The sequence below is a fragment of the Elephantulus edwardii genome, unplaced genomic scaffold (assembly GCF_000299155.1).
Source record: "Elephantulus edwardii isolate Elephantulus edwardi_28Jun2011 unplaced genomic scaffold, EleEdw1.0 scaffold00093, whole genome shotgun sequence".
In the NCBI taxonomy this organism is placed as follows: Eukaryota; Metazoa; Chordata; class Mammalia; order Macroscelidea; family Macroscelididae; genus Elephantulus; species Elephantulus edwardii.
Genome location: NW_006399843.1, coordinates 2,310,598 through 2,332,136, shown reverse-complemented (window position 1 = coordinate 2,332,136; position 21,539 = coordinate 2,310,598). Strand labels below are relative to the sequence as shown.

Sequence of the window (21,539 nt, the reverse complement as noted above, 5' to 3'; positions counted from 1 at the left end):
ACTTCAGGCGCTTCTCCAGTCTTTGTCAGTCCAGTAAGTCTGGATTTTCCCCGCCCCCTGAGTTTCAGCTTTGTTCTACCTTTTTCCTCACATTCTAACTGGAATCTTCTATTTTCTCCCTAGTTAGAATGATTGGTAATGATGGTATGGCACCCTCTAATTATTTTGCTCTCAGAGTAAAGGAAGTTCTGTGGCTGGCTTGGGCATTAGTTCTGTGAACTAATTAACTACCTCATGTCTTTAGTTTTCTTCTCTCTGCTTTGTTTCAGATGAAAAGAGATTTGTAGTTGTATCTTAGATGTTGCTAATGAGCTTTTAAGCCCCAGATGCTACTCACCAAGTGAGAATACAGAATATTAACTCTATGAACTGTGTTATGACAGTTGACTTAGATGACCCCCAAAACTATGATCCTTAGCCTGCGATCCCAGTAATCCAGTCCCCTGAAGTATTCAGATTTGTCTAGAGGATGGCACAGGAGAGGTGTAAGGTATCGATCTGTTCATAGGGTCGCTGTGTGTCATAGTTGACTTGTGGTACCTGGCAACAGAGCACCCCACTGTGAGTTGCAGTGCTGACCTAAAGGTGCACATTTTGGGACGTTTGAATTCACCCGTGCTTCCTCAGGAGAAAGATGAGCTGTTCTGATTTACCACTTTGAAAACTGGGTGGAGAGTTGTGGAGTTTTGGGGAGAGCATCTGCATGTGTGGATACTCCCTATGTCCTCTCACAGCTGTGTAGCATACATATCTACCTATTTCAGCACTCACAGATTTTTTTCTGTTAATGCTGTGCTTGCAGGAATGTACATGTTTTAACATTTACCATCTTTCACATTGCCTTTGAGTAGGAACCACCTTACTGACCTTCCATTGAGTTTTCTAGGCTGTAAATGGTGTGGAGAAGATTGCCTGTTTTTCTCCAAAGGAGCTGCTAATGAATTTGTACTGCTGGAGAGGTCCTGGCTTTGGATTAGAATAGAAACTCACTTGGGAGTATGCCACCAAAGCGCCCTTCATAATTTACCATAATTGTCCTGTATTCATTAGTACAGTCTTCTCAATTACTTGCAATGCATCAGAGAGCTGGATAATGAATGACTAAGGATGATAGAAGAAGAATTGATGCCTTTGAGTTGTAGTGCTGGAAAAGAGTTGTTGAACTCCCAAGAGAACAAACAGGTCTGTCCTAGAGAGGGTGAAACCAAGCTGCTCCTTGGAGGCAAGGATTTTGAGGCTTTGTCTCACATACTTTGGGCATGTGGCCAGGAGGGACCAGTCCTTGGAGAGGGACATCATGCTTAGAAGTGTGGAGGGACAATGCAGGAAGGAAGACCGCAGATGAGATGTCTTGACACAGTATATGGGGTAATGGGGGTAGGCATGTCAGAGACAGACTGGATTAGGATATGGCAGGGTTCAGAGCTGCTATACATAGGGTTGCTATGAGTCGCAAGTGACTCAGTGTCACAAAACAACAATCTCTCAGGGTTTACATCTACCTTGATCATGTTTTACTGACTTTCCCCCTGTAGAGAGTTACCTTACCTTTCACCAGCATTAACACATGCCTACTATCTAATGGGAGAACCCTGCTAATGTGTGGTTAAAGCGCTCATCTGCTAGCCAGGTTAACAATTTAACACATCCATCACTCCACAGAAGAAAGATGTGGTAGTTTGCTTTTGTGAAGTTTGTAGCTTTGGAAATGCTGTTAATCTTACTATGTCCTATTGGGTCATAAGTTGGAATTGATTTATGGATTTGGTTTTGGTTTACTCTCTAGTAAGTGATTCTCCCTCTCATTCCTAATAACCATCAAAGAACACTTTATGTGTAAACCTATTCTTTTAAAAAAAGTAGTCTCATGCACACCCATGTTTATTGCTGCTTTGTTCACAATAGCAAGGAGTTGAAAACAACCTAAATGTCCATCAACAAACGAATGGATAGAGAAGCCGTGGTATATTCACACAATGGAATCCTACACTGCATTGAAAAACAAGGAACTCATGCAATATTATTCAAAATGGGTGACCTTGGAGGACATTATGCTGAGTGAAGTATCTCAGTCACAAAAGGACAAATACTGCATGGTGCCACTGTTGTAAAACGGGACTGACATCGAGGTTGGGGGGAGACTGAGAAAGATGGGTTCAATAATGTATACTGCATTGAAACAGATAAGGGAGAAAACTGTTTAAAAGTGATGTGTGATTAAGTATTTCTGTCATGACAGGAGTCCAGAGCGAAGGCTGCATAGTGGAGTGGACGTGGGGCAGGGTTTGTAAAACAATGGAAGGATTTTTCTTTCACTTTTCCAAGAGGCTAATGTACTAGGGGGGAGGGTTAGGATGGGAGAAAAATGTGCAACAATGAATGAATGGGAAATCCAAAGACTCTGTAAATTTTCATTTAAATTAATAATAAATTTTTTTAAAAAGAATAAAAAAAAGTAGTCTCGTAATTGAGTTCTTTCACTTTGTATAGTGTCCTCCAGATTAATCCATGCTATGAAATGTTTCATGAGCTCATCATTATTTTTTATATAGTACTCCGATGCATGTATGTACCATGTTTTGTTTATGTATTCATCTACTCATGGACTCTTGGGCTATTTCCATCTTTTTTGCTTTTGTGAATAATGCTGCCATCAATATGGATGTCACTGCTCTTATGTCTTTAGTATACATACTTAGGAGTGGAAGTGCTAGATCATATGGTATTTCTATTTCTTTTTTTTTATTTTGTGTGCGTGTACCGTCAAATCAGATCTGACTGGTACAGGAGGATATTGCGCCTCCTTCTCCGGCAGAGCATCTGGTGGATTCGAACCGTGTTCCTCTGGGAGTGCAGTGCAGCTTCTTGCCACTAGGCCACCAGAGCTCCCCGGTATTTCTATTTCTTGCTTTTTGGGAAAGTGCCATACAGTTTTCCATGGTGGCTGTATCATTTTACAGTCCCACCAGCTGTTACAGTCTCCCCACAGTCTTGCCAGCGTTTGTTGTTTTCTTTTAGGTCAGTTTCATTTTTGCAAGGATAAGATGGGATCTCATCGTGGTTTTAATTTGTATCTCTCTAATGGCTAATGATTGAAGCATCTCTTCATGTATTTGTTAGCCACCTGAATGTGTCTTCTTTGGTGAGGTGTCTTAATTACTTTATGTATTTTTTAAATTTTTGACAATATTGTCTTTTTTATTAAGTTATTAAAATTTTCTGTATAATTTAGATATTAAATTATTGCCAGATACGTTATTGCCAGCCTTTTGTTGTGACTGCCACTTACAGCAACTCTATGCACAACAGCTCTGAAGCCTGTCCTGTCCTGAGCCACTGAGTCTCACTGCCTCTGACACCCCATTCCCTATTATTGTGTCAATCCATCTCATCTGAGGTCTTCCTCTTTTGCGCTGTCCCTCCACTCTTCCAAGCATGATGTCCCTCTCCGAAGAATGGAGAAGGCCCAGTCTTTAGGCTCTCTTTTTACTCTATTTCACTATGACTACAGCCATTTTCATATTCATCAGCTGTTGTGTGGGAGAAAGATACAGTCTCCTTTCTGTGTGATTTACAGCCTCTGAGGGTCAGCTGTGAGTCAGTTCCAAATGGATGGTACATATAGCATAATAGGCATTGTTGGTTGGCCCCAAATTAGATACCTGCGACTCTATTCCTTAAACTTATAACTGTAATGTCATTGATTCCAGTAATGTTCTAGTGAAATAGAAACAATAAAATGAAACAACATCATGTATTTTTGGTGCTCTATTGATGAAGAGACAGTAGAACTTGGTATATCACATAGATTTATGGATATATTTGCCACACTATCAGTGCTACATCCCTTAAGATTTTTATTATCTCACTAAATCAGAATACCAGAGTGGGATTTGGTGTCACGCAGATAAATATATATTAATGTGAGTTGGTTGTAAGTGCTCCATAATCAGTATTGGGTTTATTACTTTTGTTGTTGTTAGTAATATTACCATCATTTCTCTTTTTATTTTATGGCTGACTCTTGTTCTTTAAGTCATGAACTGATAAAATGTAAAATTTAGGATTCATACTTGGGTTCATCTGACTCAAAAGCTGATTTCCTTTCTGTGATTTTCTGTTTTCACTTATCTTTCCCTCATCAATTTCAACAATCACGTTTCTACTATGGGGAACTGTAAATTTACTTTACTCCCTTAGATTTTCTGCTGGGACACTGGAAGATGGATTCAGGCAGTCCTCTGCAGAATGAGTTACTGCATTCTGCTGATTAACAAGGCCTGCAATTTGAAATGATACACTCTGTGAAGGAATTGGCTTTGTTTTGTTAATTCTTGGATTTGGAAGAAGCATGTGGAATGGTAAGAGTTGAAGCAAAGAGACAAATTAGGAGATTAATACAGTAATCCAGTGAAGATATGTGAAAAAATGTTGGATTAAGATATACTGATGAGTAAGATGGATATACATGGAAAGAAGAAAACAATTGAGAAAATAATGTTAATGACTAGGACGGAAAACAGGTATAGATGTAAATTTGGGGAGTAGGTTAAGAATCAAGGGGTTTTTTATGTCCTAACTCTCCACATATACACAGTTGAATTGAGGGCAGGTGAGAGGGTTTACAGCTCAATATTTTCTGGTAAGTGGATTGTGTAGTATTTTAATGGGAGTCTTAAAACAAGGGCAGAGGCAACTAAAGAAAAGTTTACATACAGTATACATTCTAGTTACCAGGGAATACTATAAAAAAATTAGGGGAGCTCTGGTGGCCTAGTGGCAAGGAGCTGCAACTACAATCCCAGAGATGCACGGTTCGAATCCACCAGATGCTCTGCCGGGGAAGGAGGGGCAATCTCCTCCTGTATCAGTCAGATCTGATTTGACGGTACACGCACACAAAAATAATGTTGTTGTTGTTATGTGCCGTTGAGTCGTTTTCGACTCATAGCGACCCTATGCACAACAGCCCTAAACCCTGCTCTATCCTGTGCCAACCGCACTGCCTCTGACACACCCATCCCGATTACCCCAGTCACCGAATCAATACATCTCATAGAGGGTCTTCCCCTCCTGCGCTGTCCTTCCACCCTCCCAAGCATGATGTCCCTCTCCAAGGACCCGTCCCTCCTGGAAACATGTCCAAAGTATGTCAGACGAAGCCCCAGAATCCTTGCCTCCAAGGAGTAGCTTGGTTTAATCCTCTCCAAGATGAATCTGTTTGTTTTCCTGGCAGTCAATGGTACATTCAATACTTTTCTCCAGCACCACAGCTCAAAAGCATCCACTCTTCTTCTGTCCTCCCTAGTCATTGTCCAACTCTCTGATGCATAACAAGCGATTGCAAATACCATGGCCTGTATCAGGTGCACCTTAGTCTCCAGAGAGACACCGTTGTTCCTGAGTACTTTAGAGAGGTCCCTAACAGCAGACTTTCTCCTCGCCATACGCTTTTTGATTTCCTGACTGCTGGTGCCAAGAGTGTTGACTGTGGAGCCGAGGAAACTGAAGCTGTGAACAATCTCAATCTCTTTGCCATCCATCCTGACGCTGCCAAATAATAAAAAAAAAATTTAAAAAAATTAATAGACAACTTTTATTTAGAGAGGGGAGGTGAAAACTAAAGGTTTACGGGCATGGTTTTGAGGAAAGGGAAGGGAAGAAGAGGGCAGTAAAAATTGATAAATAATAGGTTCATACTGTTGGTGGTGGTGTGTGTTACTGAGGTGACTATGACTCACATAGACCCAGTGAACAAGAGCTCTCAACCCTATCCTGTGTCTCCTCACCAACTCTGACACACTTGGGCCCATTGTTATACAGTATCAATCCGTTTTGTTGAAGGCCTTCCTCTCTTACACTGACCCTCCACTTTCCCAGCATGATGTCTTTCTCCAAGGACTAGCCCTTCCTTACAATATGCCCAAAGTATGGGAGACAAGAGTTTTTCCATACTTGCCTCTAAAGAGCATTCTAGTTTCACTTTCTCCAGGACAGACCTGTTTGTTCTCTTGGCAGTCCATGAGATAGTCAGTACTCTTTTCCAGTACTACAGCTCAAAGGCATTGATTATTCTGCTGTCATCCTTAGTCACTGTCCAACTTTCAGATACATAGCAAGTAATTGGAAAGACCATGACTTGGATCAGGTGCACCTGAGTCTTTAAATTGACGTTATTGCTGTTCAGTACCCTGGAGAGGTCCCGACAGTATATTTTCCCACTGCAACACATCTTTGTCTTTTTATTATTTTTTGAGATTTATTTGTCAACTTCAAAGACTTCACTAGTGGAATAAAGAGCTTATTACTGCAGATATACAAAAAGGAAGCCGCCCAAGGTCTTTTACTAGGGTCAAACAGGGTTATTTTTGTAGTTCTTGTAATCTTCGCAGGAGAAATGCAGTTTCAGTTTTATTTATTACATCAGGGCATACTGGTTCACCAACTCCCATGGCTTTCATCATGCTGTCTTCTTGCAACGTGAGTCTGCTGCCATCTTCCAGCCCCGGCACGAGCTCATTTGTCTTTGATTTATGTGGTTGGTGAATAATCTTGTTTATCATATTTATAATTTCTGAATGGTGGTGGTAGGCTGGTCCTTAATGGGATATCTATGCCAGCAGCCTCTTCCACTCCTGTCATCTTTTAATTTCTCGACTGCTGGTACCAAGGGTGTTGTTTGTAGTTTTAAGTAAGATTAAGTCTTTGACAACTCCAATCTTTTCTTCATCTATTATGATGTTGCCTATAGGCCCTGTGGTGAGGATTTGTATTTCCTTGCTATTGAGATATAATACATATTGAAGGTTGTAGTCTTTGATCTTCTGCAGCAAGTACTTCAAGTCCTCCTCACTTTTCCGTGAACAAGGTTGTACATCTACATATTGCAGGTTATTGGTGCACCTTTCTCTTATCCTGATGTCACACTCTTCTTCATAGAATTCAGCTTCTTGAATTATTTGCATAGCATACAAATTGAATGGGTATGGAGAAAGGATACGTCCCTGGGATATACTTTTCTTGATTTTAAACCATATAGTGTTCCCTTGCTCTGTTTGGATAACAACTTCTTTGTTCTTATTAGGAAAAAACCCCCAAAAACCAACAACACCCCACCCCAAATAACAAATGAGCCAACAAAGGGCAGAGACTTGATAGGAGAGGATTGCCCTAGAGGAGGATTTGCATATGGACAGAGGCAGGAGCATCTGAGGCATAGAAAAGGTGAATAGTTGGCATGTAAATTGTGAGTAGCAAAATAGTGGGAAATACTATTAGAAAGTAGGTTAGGGCCGGGACTAGTTTATGAAAGGCTGTGAATGCTAAAATAAATTTGGCAGGTTTTAGGGGAAAATACTAAAAGAAGTGACACAAAAAGAATTGGTCAGTGTTGCACATAATGAATTTAAGAAGGGAAAGCCCTATAAAGATGATGATGTACTCATCCTAGTAAAGGCAGGAAGAATGTGCTTTATAGTGAAGTGAAAATGAAAGGATGAATGGATAAGATACAGCTAAATTGGGATGGCTCAACTTGATAATTAGATGGCCCAGTGGGTAAAGAGTTGTGCTGCCAACCGAAAGCAGGTGATTCCAACCCACCAACTGTTCTGAAGGAGAAAGATGGGCAATCTCCTCCCATGTGATTTACAGTCTCTTGAGACTTCCTGGAGTGTCAGCTGTGCGTCAATTCTGACTTCCCAGTAACTAGTTAGTTATGTAGGAATTGAATGGTGTATCTCCAATTTAAAACTTGAAAATTTTTAATATTAAATAGTCACCTTCAGAGACCATGTTAAATTTAGCATTCCGTAAACTTGTTTCAGTTACTGGTATGGTACTCAACATTGTTGGGACAGATCTTTAGGATTGAGGGGTGGTTATAGTGTTAGGAATAGATGCCAAAGAATCACAGATATATCATCAAACTGAATATTCAAATGAGCCAGATAGTGGACGACAGAAGAAGAATCAATACCTTTGAGTTGTGTTGGAGTACTGAATATCCATTTCCTGGACTGCCAAAAGGACAAACAAAACAGGCCTTTCTTAGAGAAAGTCCAACCAGGCTGGATGCACCTTAGAGACAAAGATGCTGAAATTTCATCTCACTTACTTTGGGGATGTTGTCATGAGGGGCCAGTCAGTGGAGATATCATTCTGGGAAAGGTAGAGGGTCAGCGGAAAAAAAGAGGACAGTCAGTGAGGTGGACTGACAAAATAATGAGTGGTGCATGATAGGGCAAGGTTCAGATCTGTTGTGCATGTGGTCACTGAATCCTAGTTGACTCGATGCACCTAACAATAATCTAGAGGCAAGAACTTGGCTTTTTTAAAATGTAACTCCACCATTTACTAGCTCTGCATCCTGGGAAGTGAGTTTCCTTATTGGCTCTACCCAAGGGCTGTGCCTCTCGGGTAGTTTGAGTCCACTAGCAGCTTCACGGAAGAAAAGAGGGGCAGTTGTTGTTATGTGCCATCGAGTCCTTTGCGACTCATAGTGACCCTATGTACAAGAGCCCTAAACGCCATTCTATCCTGTGCCAACCTTGCCGTCTCAAACACACTCATTCCCACCACTCCACTCACAGAATCGAGCCATCTCATTGAGGGTCTTCCTCTCGTGCACCGTCCCTCCACTCTCCCAAACATGATGTCCCTCTCCAAGGACCAGTCCCTCCTTGCAATATGCCCAAAGTATGTCAGATGAAGCTTCAGAATCCTTGACTCCAAGGAGCATTCTGGCTTCACCCTCTCCAGGACAAACCTGTTTGTTCTCCTAGCAGTCCATGGTATATTCAACACTCTTCTCTAGCACCATAACTCAAAGGCATCAATTATCTTTGTATCATCCCTATTCACTGTCCAACTCTCCGATGCATAGTACATAATTGCAAAGACTTTAGTCTCCAGCCTGATGTCGTTGCACTTCAGTACTCTTGAGAGGTCTCTCACAGCTGACTTTCCCAATGCAATTCGTCTCCTGATTTCCTGGCTGCTGTTACCAAGAGTGTTGACTGTGGAACCAAGTAAATGAAAACTGTGAACTATCTCAATCTCTTCACCATCCATACTGATGCTGCCAATTGGCCCAGTCATAAGAATCTTTGCTTTCTTGATGGTGAGCTTCAATGCATATTGAAGACTGCAGTCCTTGACCTTCTGCAGCAAGCTCTTCAGGTCCTCCTCAGTTTCAGTGAGCAGTGTTGTGTCATCTGCATAACGCAGGTTGTTGATGACTCTTCCACCAATCCTCATGCCACATTCCTCCTCATACAGCCCAGCATCTCGGATGATCTGTTGTGCATACAGATTGAAAAGGTATGGAGAGAAAATACATCCCTGACGGATCCCTTTCTTGATTTTGAACCATCCAGTGTCTCCCTGCTCGGTTCTGATGACTGCCTCTTGGTCCAAGTATAGGTTTTGCATTAGCACAATCAATTGTTCTGGAATTCCCATTCTTCTCAGAGTCAGACATAGCTTGTTGTGATCCACACAGTCAAAAGCCTTTGCATAGTCAATGAAGCACAGATAGACATTCTTCTGGTATTCTCTGCTTTCTGCCAAGATCCATCTTACATTAGCTATAATATCCCTAGTACTATGACCTCTTCTAAATCCAGCCCGCACATCTGACAGTTCTCTGTTGACATACTGTTCCAAATGTTTTTGAATAATTTTCAGCAGAATCTTGCTTGCATGTGATATCAATGATATTGTTCGATAATTTCCACACTCTGTAGCCTCTGAAAAACCGCTACAGGGTCAGCTACGAATCAACAGCAATGAGTTCGAGTGACAGAGTATTATATTTTAAAAGGATGAAATATGGTAAACTCAAACCACGATACTGTCACAGCAACGATAGTGACAATTGTCCATTTGAATTTGCTGCATAAAATGTCTTCAGTCTTACTTTTATTCTCGTCTATAATCTACCGTTGCCCCTTTGTCTTTCTGAAGGAGATCATTAGCTACAAGCTACTCCTCACTCAGGAGCTCTGGTGACCCTGTGGTAAGAAGCTTGAGGTTCGAATCCAGCAGCTGCTCAGCCAGAGAATGATGGGCAATCTCCTCTTGTGTCATTTTATGCCTCAGTCCCTGTTTGATGGTACACAACAGTGTGAAAGGAACCTCTACTTTGAAAGGGCGCAGTGTCAACCTCCTTTGCACTTTATTTTAAATAGGCTGAGTAAGGGATGGTATTTGTAGGCAAGTAGATAATATTGAAAAGTGAAGAAACAAAACGAGGGAAGAATATCTGAAGGTAGAAGCATATGAAAGGGCAAGCGAGGGTGCAGAAAATAGCCTGTAAGGGCTCGTTTCCTTCAGTTGTCGAAATGTACCTTTATCTGTCCAGTAACTTTCAGTCTGTTCTGCGCATGTCAAGGTCTTTTGTCCCTCGGAGGACACCGTTTGCCAGTCAAAGCAATGTCTGCGCGCTCGCCGACTTCCTAGGGCTCGGAATTCTTATTTCCCAGGCTTGCCATGGCAAACCGAGGGTCGCGGCAGCGCCTGAAGGGGAGCGGGGGCAGCGGTGGGGACACGGCCGTCTCAACCGCCGATAAGCTGCGGGACTTGCTGTGCAGCCGGGAGGCGGGCGCCGCGGAGCCCCGGACCGAGTACGTGTGCTGGTGCGGCGGGGGCGTGGCCGGCGCGCGGCCGAGCCGCTTCCCGGGGTGCGGGGGCGCCGCATGGCGGGTCCTCCGGCCGGACCTGCTTCTGCCAGGTCCAGTTCCTTCTCCTCCTGGGCTGGTCAACATTCGCTCTTTCCCCTCCACCTCGGGCCCTTTTTCTTAGAGAAACCTGGGAGAGCCGCTCTTTGACACTTCTGCCCCAGGCCCAAAGCAGGCAGGCTTCCTGACTTTTGAGCTGAAAAGCCTCTGTGGGAGATAGCAAGATCGAAGATCTTGTCACTTCTTCACCCCTCTAAAGTCTTGACCCTTCTCTTGGGTCCCCATTCAACCCCTATCACACGCAGCCAGCTCTTTCCATGTCCAGGCCGCTGCAGGTTGACATGGAAGGAGCTGTCAACTTAGAGAAGTGGAAATGACACCTGCATATTTTAGACTTCTGTGTATTTGAACTTGAAGGCAGTGCTATTCTGAGGTAGAATTCTCACATTCTGTGCAGAAGGTCTAGATGTTTGATGCAACTCAAGTGTCCCTACTTACTACCCATTAATGATGGTTTGAGGAGTGCTCCTGGCACAATGGTTACCAAGAGTTTGGAGTCTGGAACCCACAAATATCTCCATGGGGCAAAGATGTGGCATTCTGCTTCTGTGAAGATTTGCAGCCTTGGAAACTCTTTGGAGTAGTTTAATCTGCCCTCCAGGACCAGTGCAAGTTAGAATCTACTGGTTGGCAGTGAGTTTGGTTATGGCAGCAGAACTTTCAGACTAGGAATAGAAAGAAAGGCCTGGTGCTCTCTTTCAAGAAAAATAAGCCATTCAAAACCTTATAATGAAATATCTTTGAATCAACACTGCTGTGCCTCTGTGCGTGGGGCTACCATTTCAGAGGCCAGGCTTCAGGGCAACAATAATATTTATTTAATAACTATTTAAACAAACAGATGAATTGGATGATCCAGTCATGCAGGGTAATGACCTTGTTAAGAGAATAAAGAAAAGACAATGAGAACTTTTTTGCTTACACATAAGTAGTTAAATTGGGATAAATGAAGGTTATAAAAAACATTGCTGTGGAGTTGGGACTTATAGCTGACCCTCCAGTAGGTATTTGGGAAGGTTGAAAACTGCATGGCTCCCCTGTGGAGCCCCTGGAGGATTTGAGCCTCAAGGAAAGGGTCACCTTTGAGTTAGCAGCACAACTCTCAATGGATGATGCCCTCCCCACCCCCACCCCCAGCTCCCTAAATGAATGTCATAAGCTCATTAAAAAAAAAAAAGTTATAATTAACAACTTAAAACCAAGAAATGTATTATGATCTTTGTTTAGTCATTCTATTCAGAACAACTAATGTTCACACTTTCAGAAGAATAACTTTGCTATTTCTTTGCTTCTTGCCCTACTTTGTCCTCTCTGGCTAGTTTTAGCCCTGGCTAGCAGGGTCCTTCCTGATTTCTTTTCCTTCTTACTTTTTTCTTTTGAGCAGGATCTCTGGGAACAAAGCAGGACAAGTCTGGGCACCAGAAGGATCTACTGCCTTCAAGTGTCTGCTTTCAGCAAGATTGTGTGCTGCTTTGCTGAGCAATATCTCGGACTGTGATGAAACATTCAACTACTGGGAACCAGTAGGTGCTTTCTTTAAACTTTCCTCTCTTTCACCCTCCTTGTTCTGGCTGCTTGGGAACTTGTTACCAATCAAAATACAGGTGTGACTAGTCATAAAATAACTTTATTTTTACTTTTGTATTCTACACTGATGACTTCCCTACTATTATTCTTTTGAAGTCTTCAGTAGTACACATTACTACAAACTACAACTTACACATTTGCGTAAAACAGATAGTTTGACTGCTTTATCACATGTGTACTTTATGTTGTTGTTATGTCCAATCAGGTTGCCTACGACTCAGCGACTATATGTGCAACAGCTCTGAGATCTGCTCTACCCCAGTCACTGAGTTAGTCCATCTTTTTTGAGGGCCTTCATCTTTTGTGATGTTTCTCCACCCTCCCAAGCATAATGTCCCTTTCTAAGGACTGATCCCCACTTGCAACATGCCCAAAGTATGTCAGATGGAGCTTCAGAATCCTTGCCTCCAACGAGTTGCCTGGTTTCACTCTCTCCAGGATAAATCTGTTTGTTCACTTAGCAGTCCATGGTGTATTCAATACTCTTCTCCAGAACTACAGTTCAAAGGCATCAATTTTATCATTCCTAATAATTTTCCAGCTTTCTGATGTATAGCACATAATTATGAAGACCGTGGCCTAGATCAGGCACACCTGAGTCTTTCAGACTGACATCATTGCTCTTCAGTACTCTGGAGAGGTCCCTGACATCAGACTTTCCCAATGAAATTTGACTTTTAATTTCCTGGCTGCTGGTACCAAGAGTGTTGATTGTAGAGTCAAGCAAACTGAAGTTGTTAACAATCTTGATCTCTTCACCGTCTATCATGATGGTGCGAATCGGCCCTGTGGTAAGAATCTTTGTTTTCTTGATGTTGAACTTCAATCCATATTTAAGTCTGCAGTCCTTGACCTTCTGCAGCAAGCGCTTCAGGTCCTCCTCAGTTTCAGCAAGCAGGGTTTTGTCATCTGATGAGTCTTTTTTCCAATCCTGATGCCACATTCCTCCTCGTAGAGCACAGCCTCTCAGATGATCTCTTCTGCATATAAATTGAAAAGGTACGAAGATAGGACACATCCGTGGCATACACCCTTCCCAATATTGAACCATGCAGTGTTTCCTTGCTCTGTTCTGCCGATTGCTTTCTGGTCCAAGTATAGGTTTCACTAGGTCCTAGGTTTCCCATTTCTCTCAGTTAGCCACAGTTTCTTGTGATTCACCCAGTCAAATGCCTTTGCATAGTCAATGAAACACAGATAAACATTTCTCTGGTACTCTCTGCTTTCAGCCAAGATCCATCTAACATTAGCTATACTATCCCTAGTATCATGACCCCTTCTAAACCCAGCCTGTACATCTGGCAGTTCTCTGTTAATGTGCTGTTCCAGTCGCTCTGGATAATTTTCAGCAGAATCTTGCTTGTATGTGATATTAATGATATTGTTTGATAATTTCTGAACCCTGTCAGGTCACCTTTTTTGGAACGGGAACAAATACAGATCTCTTCCAATTAGTTGGCTGGGTGGTTGTCTTCCAGATTTTCTGGGACAACTTGTATATTTTATAGGTGTTTAAAAAACATTTTAGCAATTGAAGTAATACTTGAAGATAGTTTTTAAATTTAATAACTAATATACAACTGAAAAAAAAGCATTAGCTCCTTGTTTCTCCAGATTCTGCTTTACAAAGGTAGCTACTTCCTTTTATCTCTCTTGATGTTTAAATAAAGAATGTTGCTAAACACCTTGCTTACTTGATTTACATCAATGTCTTTTTAGAACCTAGACTAAATGTAGAAAAATGTAGCATCAGGAAAACTCATCATCAGCCTATAATGTAGATAATGTGACCTTGCTTGCAGAAAGTGAAGAAGGCTTAGAAGGACTACAGCCTTAAATATGAGTTTATCTCAACATCAAGAAAACAAAAATCTTTACCTCTGGAACAATTGGCAGTATCATGTTAGATGGAGAGAGATTGACGTTTTAAACTATTTTGTTTTACTTGTATCCACAGTCAGCACCTATGGTAACAGGAGTCAAGAAATTAAAAGATGTTTCCCACTGGGAAATCTTCTGTCCAAGACCTTTCCAGAGTCCTAAAGTCCAGAGCTAAAGACCAATGATGTCAGTTTACAGACTAAGGTGTGCGCAATGCAAACTATGGCATTTTCAGTTGTTACCTGTGCATCTGAAAATTGCACAATGAATAAGGTGGACTGAAGAAGGATCACCTTTGAGTGATGCTTGAGAAGGGTATTGAATATACTATGGACTGCCAAAAGAGTAAATACATTTGTTTTAGAGAAAGTGCAACAGGAGTGCTACTGAGAGGCAAGGAAACTGTCTCACATAACACTTAACACTCTTGGTACCAGCAGTCAGGAAATCAAAAAGCGTATCGCGATGGGAAAGTCTGCCGTTAGGGACCTCTCAAACGTACTCAGGAGCAACAGTGTCTCTCTGGAGACTAAGGTGCGCCTGATACAGGTCATGGTATTTGCAATCGCTTGTTATGCATCAGAGAGTTGGACAATGACTAGGGAGGACAGAAGGAGAGTGGATGCTTTTGAGCTGTGGTGCTGGAGAAGGGTACTGAATGTACCCTGGACTGCCAGGAAAACAAACAGATTTATCTTGGAGAGGATTAAACCAAGCTGCTCCTTGGAGGCAAGGATTCTGGGGCTTCGTCTGACATACTTTGGACATGTTGCCAGGAGGGACGGGTCCTCGGAGAGGGACATCATGCTTGGGAGGGTGGAGGGACAGCGCAGGAGGGGAAGACCCTCTATGAGATGGATTGATTCGGTGACTGGGGTAATCGGGATGGGTGTGTCGGAGGCGGTGCGGTTGGTGCAGGATAGGGCAGGGTTTAGAGCTGTTGTGCATAGGGTCGCTATGAGTCGGAAACGACTCGATGGCACATAACAACAACAACAACATGGACTGCCAAAAGAGTAAATACATTTGTTTTAGAGGAAGTGCAACAGGAGTGCTACTGAGAGGCAAGGAAACTGTCTCACATACTTTGGAGATGTTGTCAGGTGGCACCAATTCTTGGAAAAAATATTGGGAAATATAGAGAAGAGAGGAAGACCCTCAACGAGATGGATTGACACAGTGATATGAGTTATAGTTGACTGGGTAGCACCTATCAACAACAAATATTATTTGTTGATTTTCTACTATAGAAAATTTGGAAGTAAAATTTCTTTTTTTAGTCACATTTTCTGTTAAGAAAAAGATATCAGGGATGAAAAAGGCCTACTGTAGTCTGTATAAGGACCACAAGATTTAGAACTTCTTTATTCTGGGTAAGGGAACTCTGGTTACCTACTCTGTAGGGAGTTGCACTACTTATCCAAAGGAGGTGCTTTCCTGGAAGTTCAAAACTATTCAATGTGAGAAAGATGGGTAATCTTCTACATGATTTACAGCTTCTGCAAACCTGCTAGAGGGTTAGTTGTATGTCAGTTCCAATTTAATGGCAATGAGTTTGAGGATTTTTTTGTTTGTTTTTATTCTGATTCATGACTCTTTAAAAAAAAATAGAAGTAAACATTTAAGCATTCTTTGTAAACCAAATAACAATCTTGTATGGTTTTAGTGTCTTATTTCTAGCATTGGATCCTTTTGGTTTCTTCTTTGTCCCTTAACTGCAAATCTTGCTGAGAGATTAAATACTCTTGTGTACCTTTGTCTCTCTTTAGTATCTCTACTTAGAAACTTCATATCCCCCATCCTGCTGAGAATTTTGGCCAAAGTATCCCTGAATCCATCTGTTTTGCCTTTCTAGACGCACTACCTCATCTATGGGAAGGGATTCCAGACTTGGGAATACTCCCCTGTTTATGCCATTCGCTCCTATGCTTACCTGTTGCTTCATGCCTGGCCAGCTGCATTTCATGCGAGAATTCTACAAACTAATAAGGTAAGGGCAGGCCAATGTGGAAGGAGTCACAGTTGATCAGCGAATAAGTTGCTGAAACAGTTTTGAGGAAAGGACTGACTAGCTTGGAAGTTGAGAGGGAACGTTTTTTGAAGTAATTTGTTCATTCATCACTCAACAGTATTAATGGGGCAAGTTTTATTATTCAACACTGTGTTAAGTGTAGTGGATGTGACACTGTCCAATGTCTGTTTCGTGGAATTTACACTTTAATAGAGAAGAGCATTTAATAGACTCATAGTGGCCCTATTAAGAAGAGTTCTCGACGCTTGGGTACCTTTTATCCTCTCTCCAGGTTCATAGGGTTTCTGGAGGCAAGCTATTATGGAAGTGGATGCCACTCCTCCTTCTAAGCTTGTTTTAATTGGGGAGCTCCACCCCACTCTCTGTCTGCATAGTCATTACAAATACATTTGGATTGTATTAAGAAATGTTTGTAGTATAAGTGAACGTTATATTGTAATAATTTTTCCGCTCTACTTAAAACCATAACATTTTAAATCCATGTAGTATTCTGTGAAAGATATATAACATTTACTTACATAATTCTTTCTTTTTTTTTTACATAATTATTTCTTTATGTTGGACATTTTATGGTTAAAATTTTTCTTATTCTGGGTTTCTTTCAGATTTTGTTTCTCTTTTTCAGATTCTTGTCTTTTACTTTTTGCGATGTCTTCTGGCTTTTGTGAGCTGCATTTGCGAGCTTTACTTTTACAAGTGAGTATAAAATGTTTGCTTCTAAAAGTTCTGGGAGGAAGACCAATATAGTATAGATTATCTTTATGCTATAGTGATCAGGAATAAAAATAATCTTTCTAGCCTCCTCTATTTATGTATATAAATTGGTGATGGTAATGGTTTGTGTTAGAACTGACTCATAGCTGCCCTATGGATGAGTTTTCAGAGACTTTAGATCACATGGGAGGAGATTGCCCATCTTTGTCTCATGAAGCAGCTGGTGGATTCTAACTGCCTGCCTTTCGTGTGGCAGCACAACTCCTTACCCACTAGACCACTAGAGTTCTCAGCAAAGATCACAGTCTTCTTCTACTTGCCTTTGCCCAAATTCCAGCCTAAGGAACCATATAAGTCCAGGCTTATATAAAGAAATTAATTTATTTTGAGGAATGGCACAATTGTGGAGGCTGGCAAGTCCCAAAACAATGGGTCAGGTGTTAGGCTGGAGGCTTCTCTTGATACACATGCATGCAGGGGCCAATGAACACAGATTAGAAATACCCTTGATGTTTCTGAGGCTGTTAATCTCTATGGAAACAGACTGCCTTATCTTCTTCCATGGAGCAGCTGATGAGTTATCACCACTGACCTTTTGGCTAGCAAGTGAATTCTTTAATCACTACTCTGAAACCTTTCTTCATTTTACACACCAATAGTGACACATTGGCAAGTTGGGAACAGAGTTACAGTTGGCTGATTGAGAACAGAGCGACATATTAAATAACTACAGTCCCACTGCTAGGAAGGGGCAGAGCCAGAATTCGAACCTGTGATCATTTGGCTTTGAGACCTGTTATTTTTCCACTTGCTTATGTAGTGTTGTTACTGAAAACAAAATCTCCTTGCTGTCGAGTTGAAACTGATACATAGCTGACATTCCAGCAAATTGTTGTTGAAGGTTGTGAGTTGTGTGGGAAGAGATTGCCCATCATTCTCCTGTAGCTGCTGGTGCATTCAAACTGCCAGAGAGGCGCTTCCTTGGGTTTATCAACACAACTCCCTATGTGCTATACCACTGGTGTTCCTTAGATCAGGTAACGTTCTTATGGATAGTAAGTATAATGTTATAACAAAAGTATACATTTCCTCTTACCAATACAATTTCTCTTCTGTATAAAGAATAAGAATGTTTACGTGTCTTAGGGGAGCTCTGGTGGCCTAGTAGCAAGGAGCTGCAACTACAATCCCAGAGGCTCACGGTTTGAATCCACCAGATGCTCTGCCGGGGAAGGAGGGACAATCTCCTCCTGTATCAGTCAGATCTGATTTGACAGTACACTCACACACAAAAATAATAAAATAAAAAAATAAAATTTTTTAAAAAAAGAATGTTTATGTGTCTTGTGCACGCAAATGTGCTGACAACCTGTTGAGGCAACTCTGTATTTGAGTTTAGATCTCTAGTGTTATCGGTGATACACGCATGTTTTCTGTCCTGTCTTTGGAAATGTCTGTTTCTAATGCTCTTTGTCTTTCTTCTAGGGCTGTGTGCAAGAAGTTTGGGCTGCACGTGAGTCGAATGATGTTAGCCTTCTTAGTTCTCAGCACTGGAATGTTTTGCTCTTCATCAGGTAAGTAAAAGAGCAGGTGAGAGGATAATAAACTGCAGATATGTCATAGTCACATTGAAAGGAAACGTTTGCAGCTATCAATTGTTTGTATACCATGTCCATCTTTTGCAAATCCATTTTGTCTCGGTTGACCTTTGCAACAATCCTGTGGGAAATCTCATTTTTTTAGCAGTTGAGGACACTAGTTCAGAAAAGATTAATGGCTTTCTGAAAGTCACAGTTCACAAGCACTAGAGCTGACACTTTCACCAGGATTCTCTCCATGACATTGCACTTTTTGTTACCTCAAAACTGAAATACACAACCACCCACAGCCTTTCTTTGTGGTTAGTGGAAGGGAATTAATTTCATTTTGCTCAAAGAATGTCCCTGTTCCTAACACTCTACTTTGATGGTTCTTTTTCTGACCTTTACTATTTTCTATTATAAAAGCATCATTCTACTATTAATAGGGTTTTCAACAGTAGAACAATACTTCTATAGTATCTAAGGATTCTTGCCACTGGATTTATCGGCAACATCATGATAGATGGAAAAAAGATTGAAACTGTCAACAACTTCATCTTATTTGCATGCACAGTTAACATCTTTGGTACCAGCACTCAGGAAATCAGGACACTCATTGCACTGGGAAAGTCTGGAGTTAGGGACTTTTCCAAGTTACTGAGGAGTAATACTGTCATTTTCAGGACTAAGGTGTGTCTGATACAAGCTATAGTCTTTCTGATCACTCACTATGCATATGAGAACTGGACAATGAATAAGGATGACAGAAGAAGAATTGATGCCATTGAGCAGTGGTGCTGGAGAAGAGCACTGAACATCCCATGAACAGCCAAGAGAATGAACAGATAATGTCTTGGAGAGGGTGCAGCTAGAGTGCTCTTTGGAGACAGGAGCTTCACCTCACATAGTTTGGGCATTTTCCTTGGAGAGGGACATGATGCTTGGAAAGACAGAGGGTCTGTGAAGGAGAGGAAGACCCTCAACAAGGTAGATTGATGTGGTAACTGCTGCAACTTGCTTTAATATGTCAGAAGTGTGAGAATGGCACAGGATAGGACAGGGTGCAGTTCTGATGTTTATAGGGTGGCTATGGATTGTACTCGACGATACCTAACAACAACTAACATGCATTTTTGGAAGCCTTCGTACTGCTTATTCTTTGGGTTCTTGGTAGAGTTGACACTGATGTTTCTTCCCTTATATTAGTCTAAGCAAGAGGAGAAGCAGATCTTTTATGAGTAACCATGTTAGAGCATTTTTGTGTAAAGTAGTTGGAAATATTTGTGGTTCCTTTTAGATACTTTGATCATGTTGCTATTACTGAAAACGCTAAAATGACTCAGGCCTCTCCCTGAGTTAAAGCACAAGAAATGATTAAAGGGCTATCTGAAAGTCAGACTATGTGTATCAGTAGATGTAGGGTGCAGAAGGGAGACTATATTATCAGTGGGTGTAGTATTCAGAACCCAAACTATGTGTATCAATAGATGCAGGGTGCAGAGTGATGCTGCCATGTGGCCCTAAGGCTTCCTAGAATTTGTGTGAGGCACATGTTAGGCTAACCTGAAAATATTCCTAGAATACATAACATTTTCTTTTGTGTTTTTCTTTGGGTATAGGACAGGAGAGGAATGGCATGATTACTATTGCCAACTTGGGATGATGAGTTGAAATTTATAAACAGAAAATGAGAAAATTATTGAGCTGCTTTTTTTTAAAAAAACCAAGAGTATCATTTTATTGCCTGCTCATTTTTAATACAGCGCTGCTCGGAATGTTTCTGGTTATTAACACTTTGCAATGTAGGTAAAGTTTTCGTAATTGCTACCTAGTAATCTCCAGCTCTTGTCCCCCTCCCTGTTTTTCATCTTTGTACCCTTGCAGCGTTCCTTCCTAGTAGCTTCTGTATGTACACTACGCTGATAGCAATGACTGGATGGTATATGGACAAGACTTCCATTGCTGTGCTGGGAGTAGCAGCTGGCGCTATCTTAGGCTGGCCATTCAGTGCAGCGCTGGGGTAAGGAACTAACACAGACTTCCTCTACCATGTGTCACTGGGCATACAGTAACTCTTCTCTCCACATTCTCTGTTAGGCATTAATTATGGGAATTATTTATGTTTATTATTATAATGGAGGATAAAAAGAAGAGTGATATTTAAGCATGTGCTGTTTTAGTAAGCACTACTAAACCTTTATAAGCTTTCTCCCTAAATCTTATAATCATTCTCTAAGAAAAGTATAAATATTTATAAATGAGGAAATAGACCCCTAGAGAATGAATAACTTGCTTTAAGATATACTAGCCTTTCTAGGCCTTTCTGAGGGGAAAGTTGTGTTTTTTACACTCTACACCACTTTATGCCATTTTCCTAGTCACTTGAAATCTGAGCTTCCTTTCTCTTCCTGCCCCATCCTCATCTTTCCTAGTTTTATAATATCTCTCATCCCTTTTGTCTGCTACTTCTCCTCTGATTTCTGCTGTTTTAATGACCTGCCTAAGTTTTCTGTCTCATCTTTTGCATTTCTCTTGTCAGTTTGATCCAGTCTAAGTAGCTCTTGAAAGAGCATAATGCCCAAAGAAGGTATTTTTTACTAGTTAAGCTAAACTACTGTTAGGTTTGGAAAAGACTTCAGGGGAGGATTTTTTGTTTTAAGTTTTAAGGATTATCTCAAGGCAGTTGTTTCAGGGTTCCATCAACCTTCATGGCTCCAGGAAGTTTGGAATGTGTGATATGTCATCGTTAACAGCAGTTGAATGGTGTGGCATTGCGTTACTGCCCATCATAGCTTGAGTCATTGGCTTGCTGGTAGACATTTAGGGTGAGTTCCGGTTTTTTGCTATCTATAGACCATGTGTCACTGACTATTTTTGTACATGTATCTTTGTACGTACTTGTTGTTGTTGTTGTTATGTGCCGTCGAGTCGCCTGCAACTCATAGCGACCCTATGTACAACAGCCCTAAACTCCGCTCTGTCCTGTGCCAATCGCACTGTCTCTGA

At 41.3% G+C, this 21,539-nt stretch overlaps 1 protein-coding gene and 1 pseudogene across 1 annotated transcript in view; one reads left to right on the top strand and one right to left on the bottom strand.

The window, feature by feature from the left end:
- Positions 1-6,352: 6,352 nt before the first annotated feature.
- On the bottom strand, positions 6,353-6,642 carry LOC102876077 (annotated as a pseudogene).
- Positions 6,643-10,393: 3,751 nt separating this feature from the next.
- ALG9 (ALG9, alpha-1,2-mannosyltransferase) overlaps positions 10,394-21,539 on the top strand; it is a 162,352-nt gene continuing 151,206 nt past the window's right edge. The window contains exons 1-6 of the mRNA XM_006890770.1: positions 10,394-10,625; positions 12,124-12,262; positions 16,063-16,197; positions 16,865-16,935; positions 18,439-18,527; positions 20,418-20,553. Of these exons, the coding sequence (XP_006890832.1) occupies positions 10,492-10,625; positions 12,124-12,262; positions 16,063-16,197; positions 16,865-16,935; positions 18,439-18,527; positions 20,418-20,553 (704 nt within the window). The 5' untranslated portion in view covers positions 10,394-10,491. The remainder of the gene's footprint in view (positions 10,626-12,123; positions 12,263-16,062; positions 16,198-16,864; positions 16,936-18,438; positions 18,528-20,417; positions 20,554-21,539) is intronic.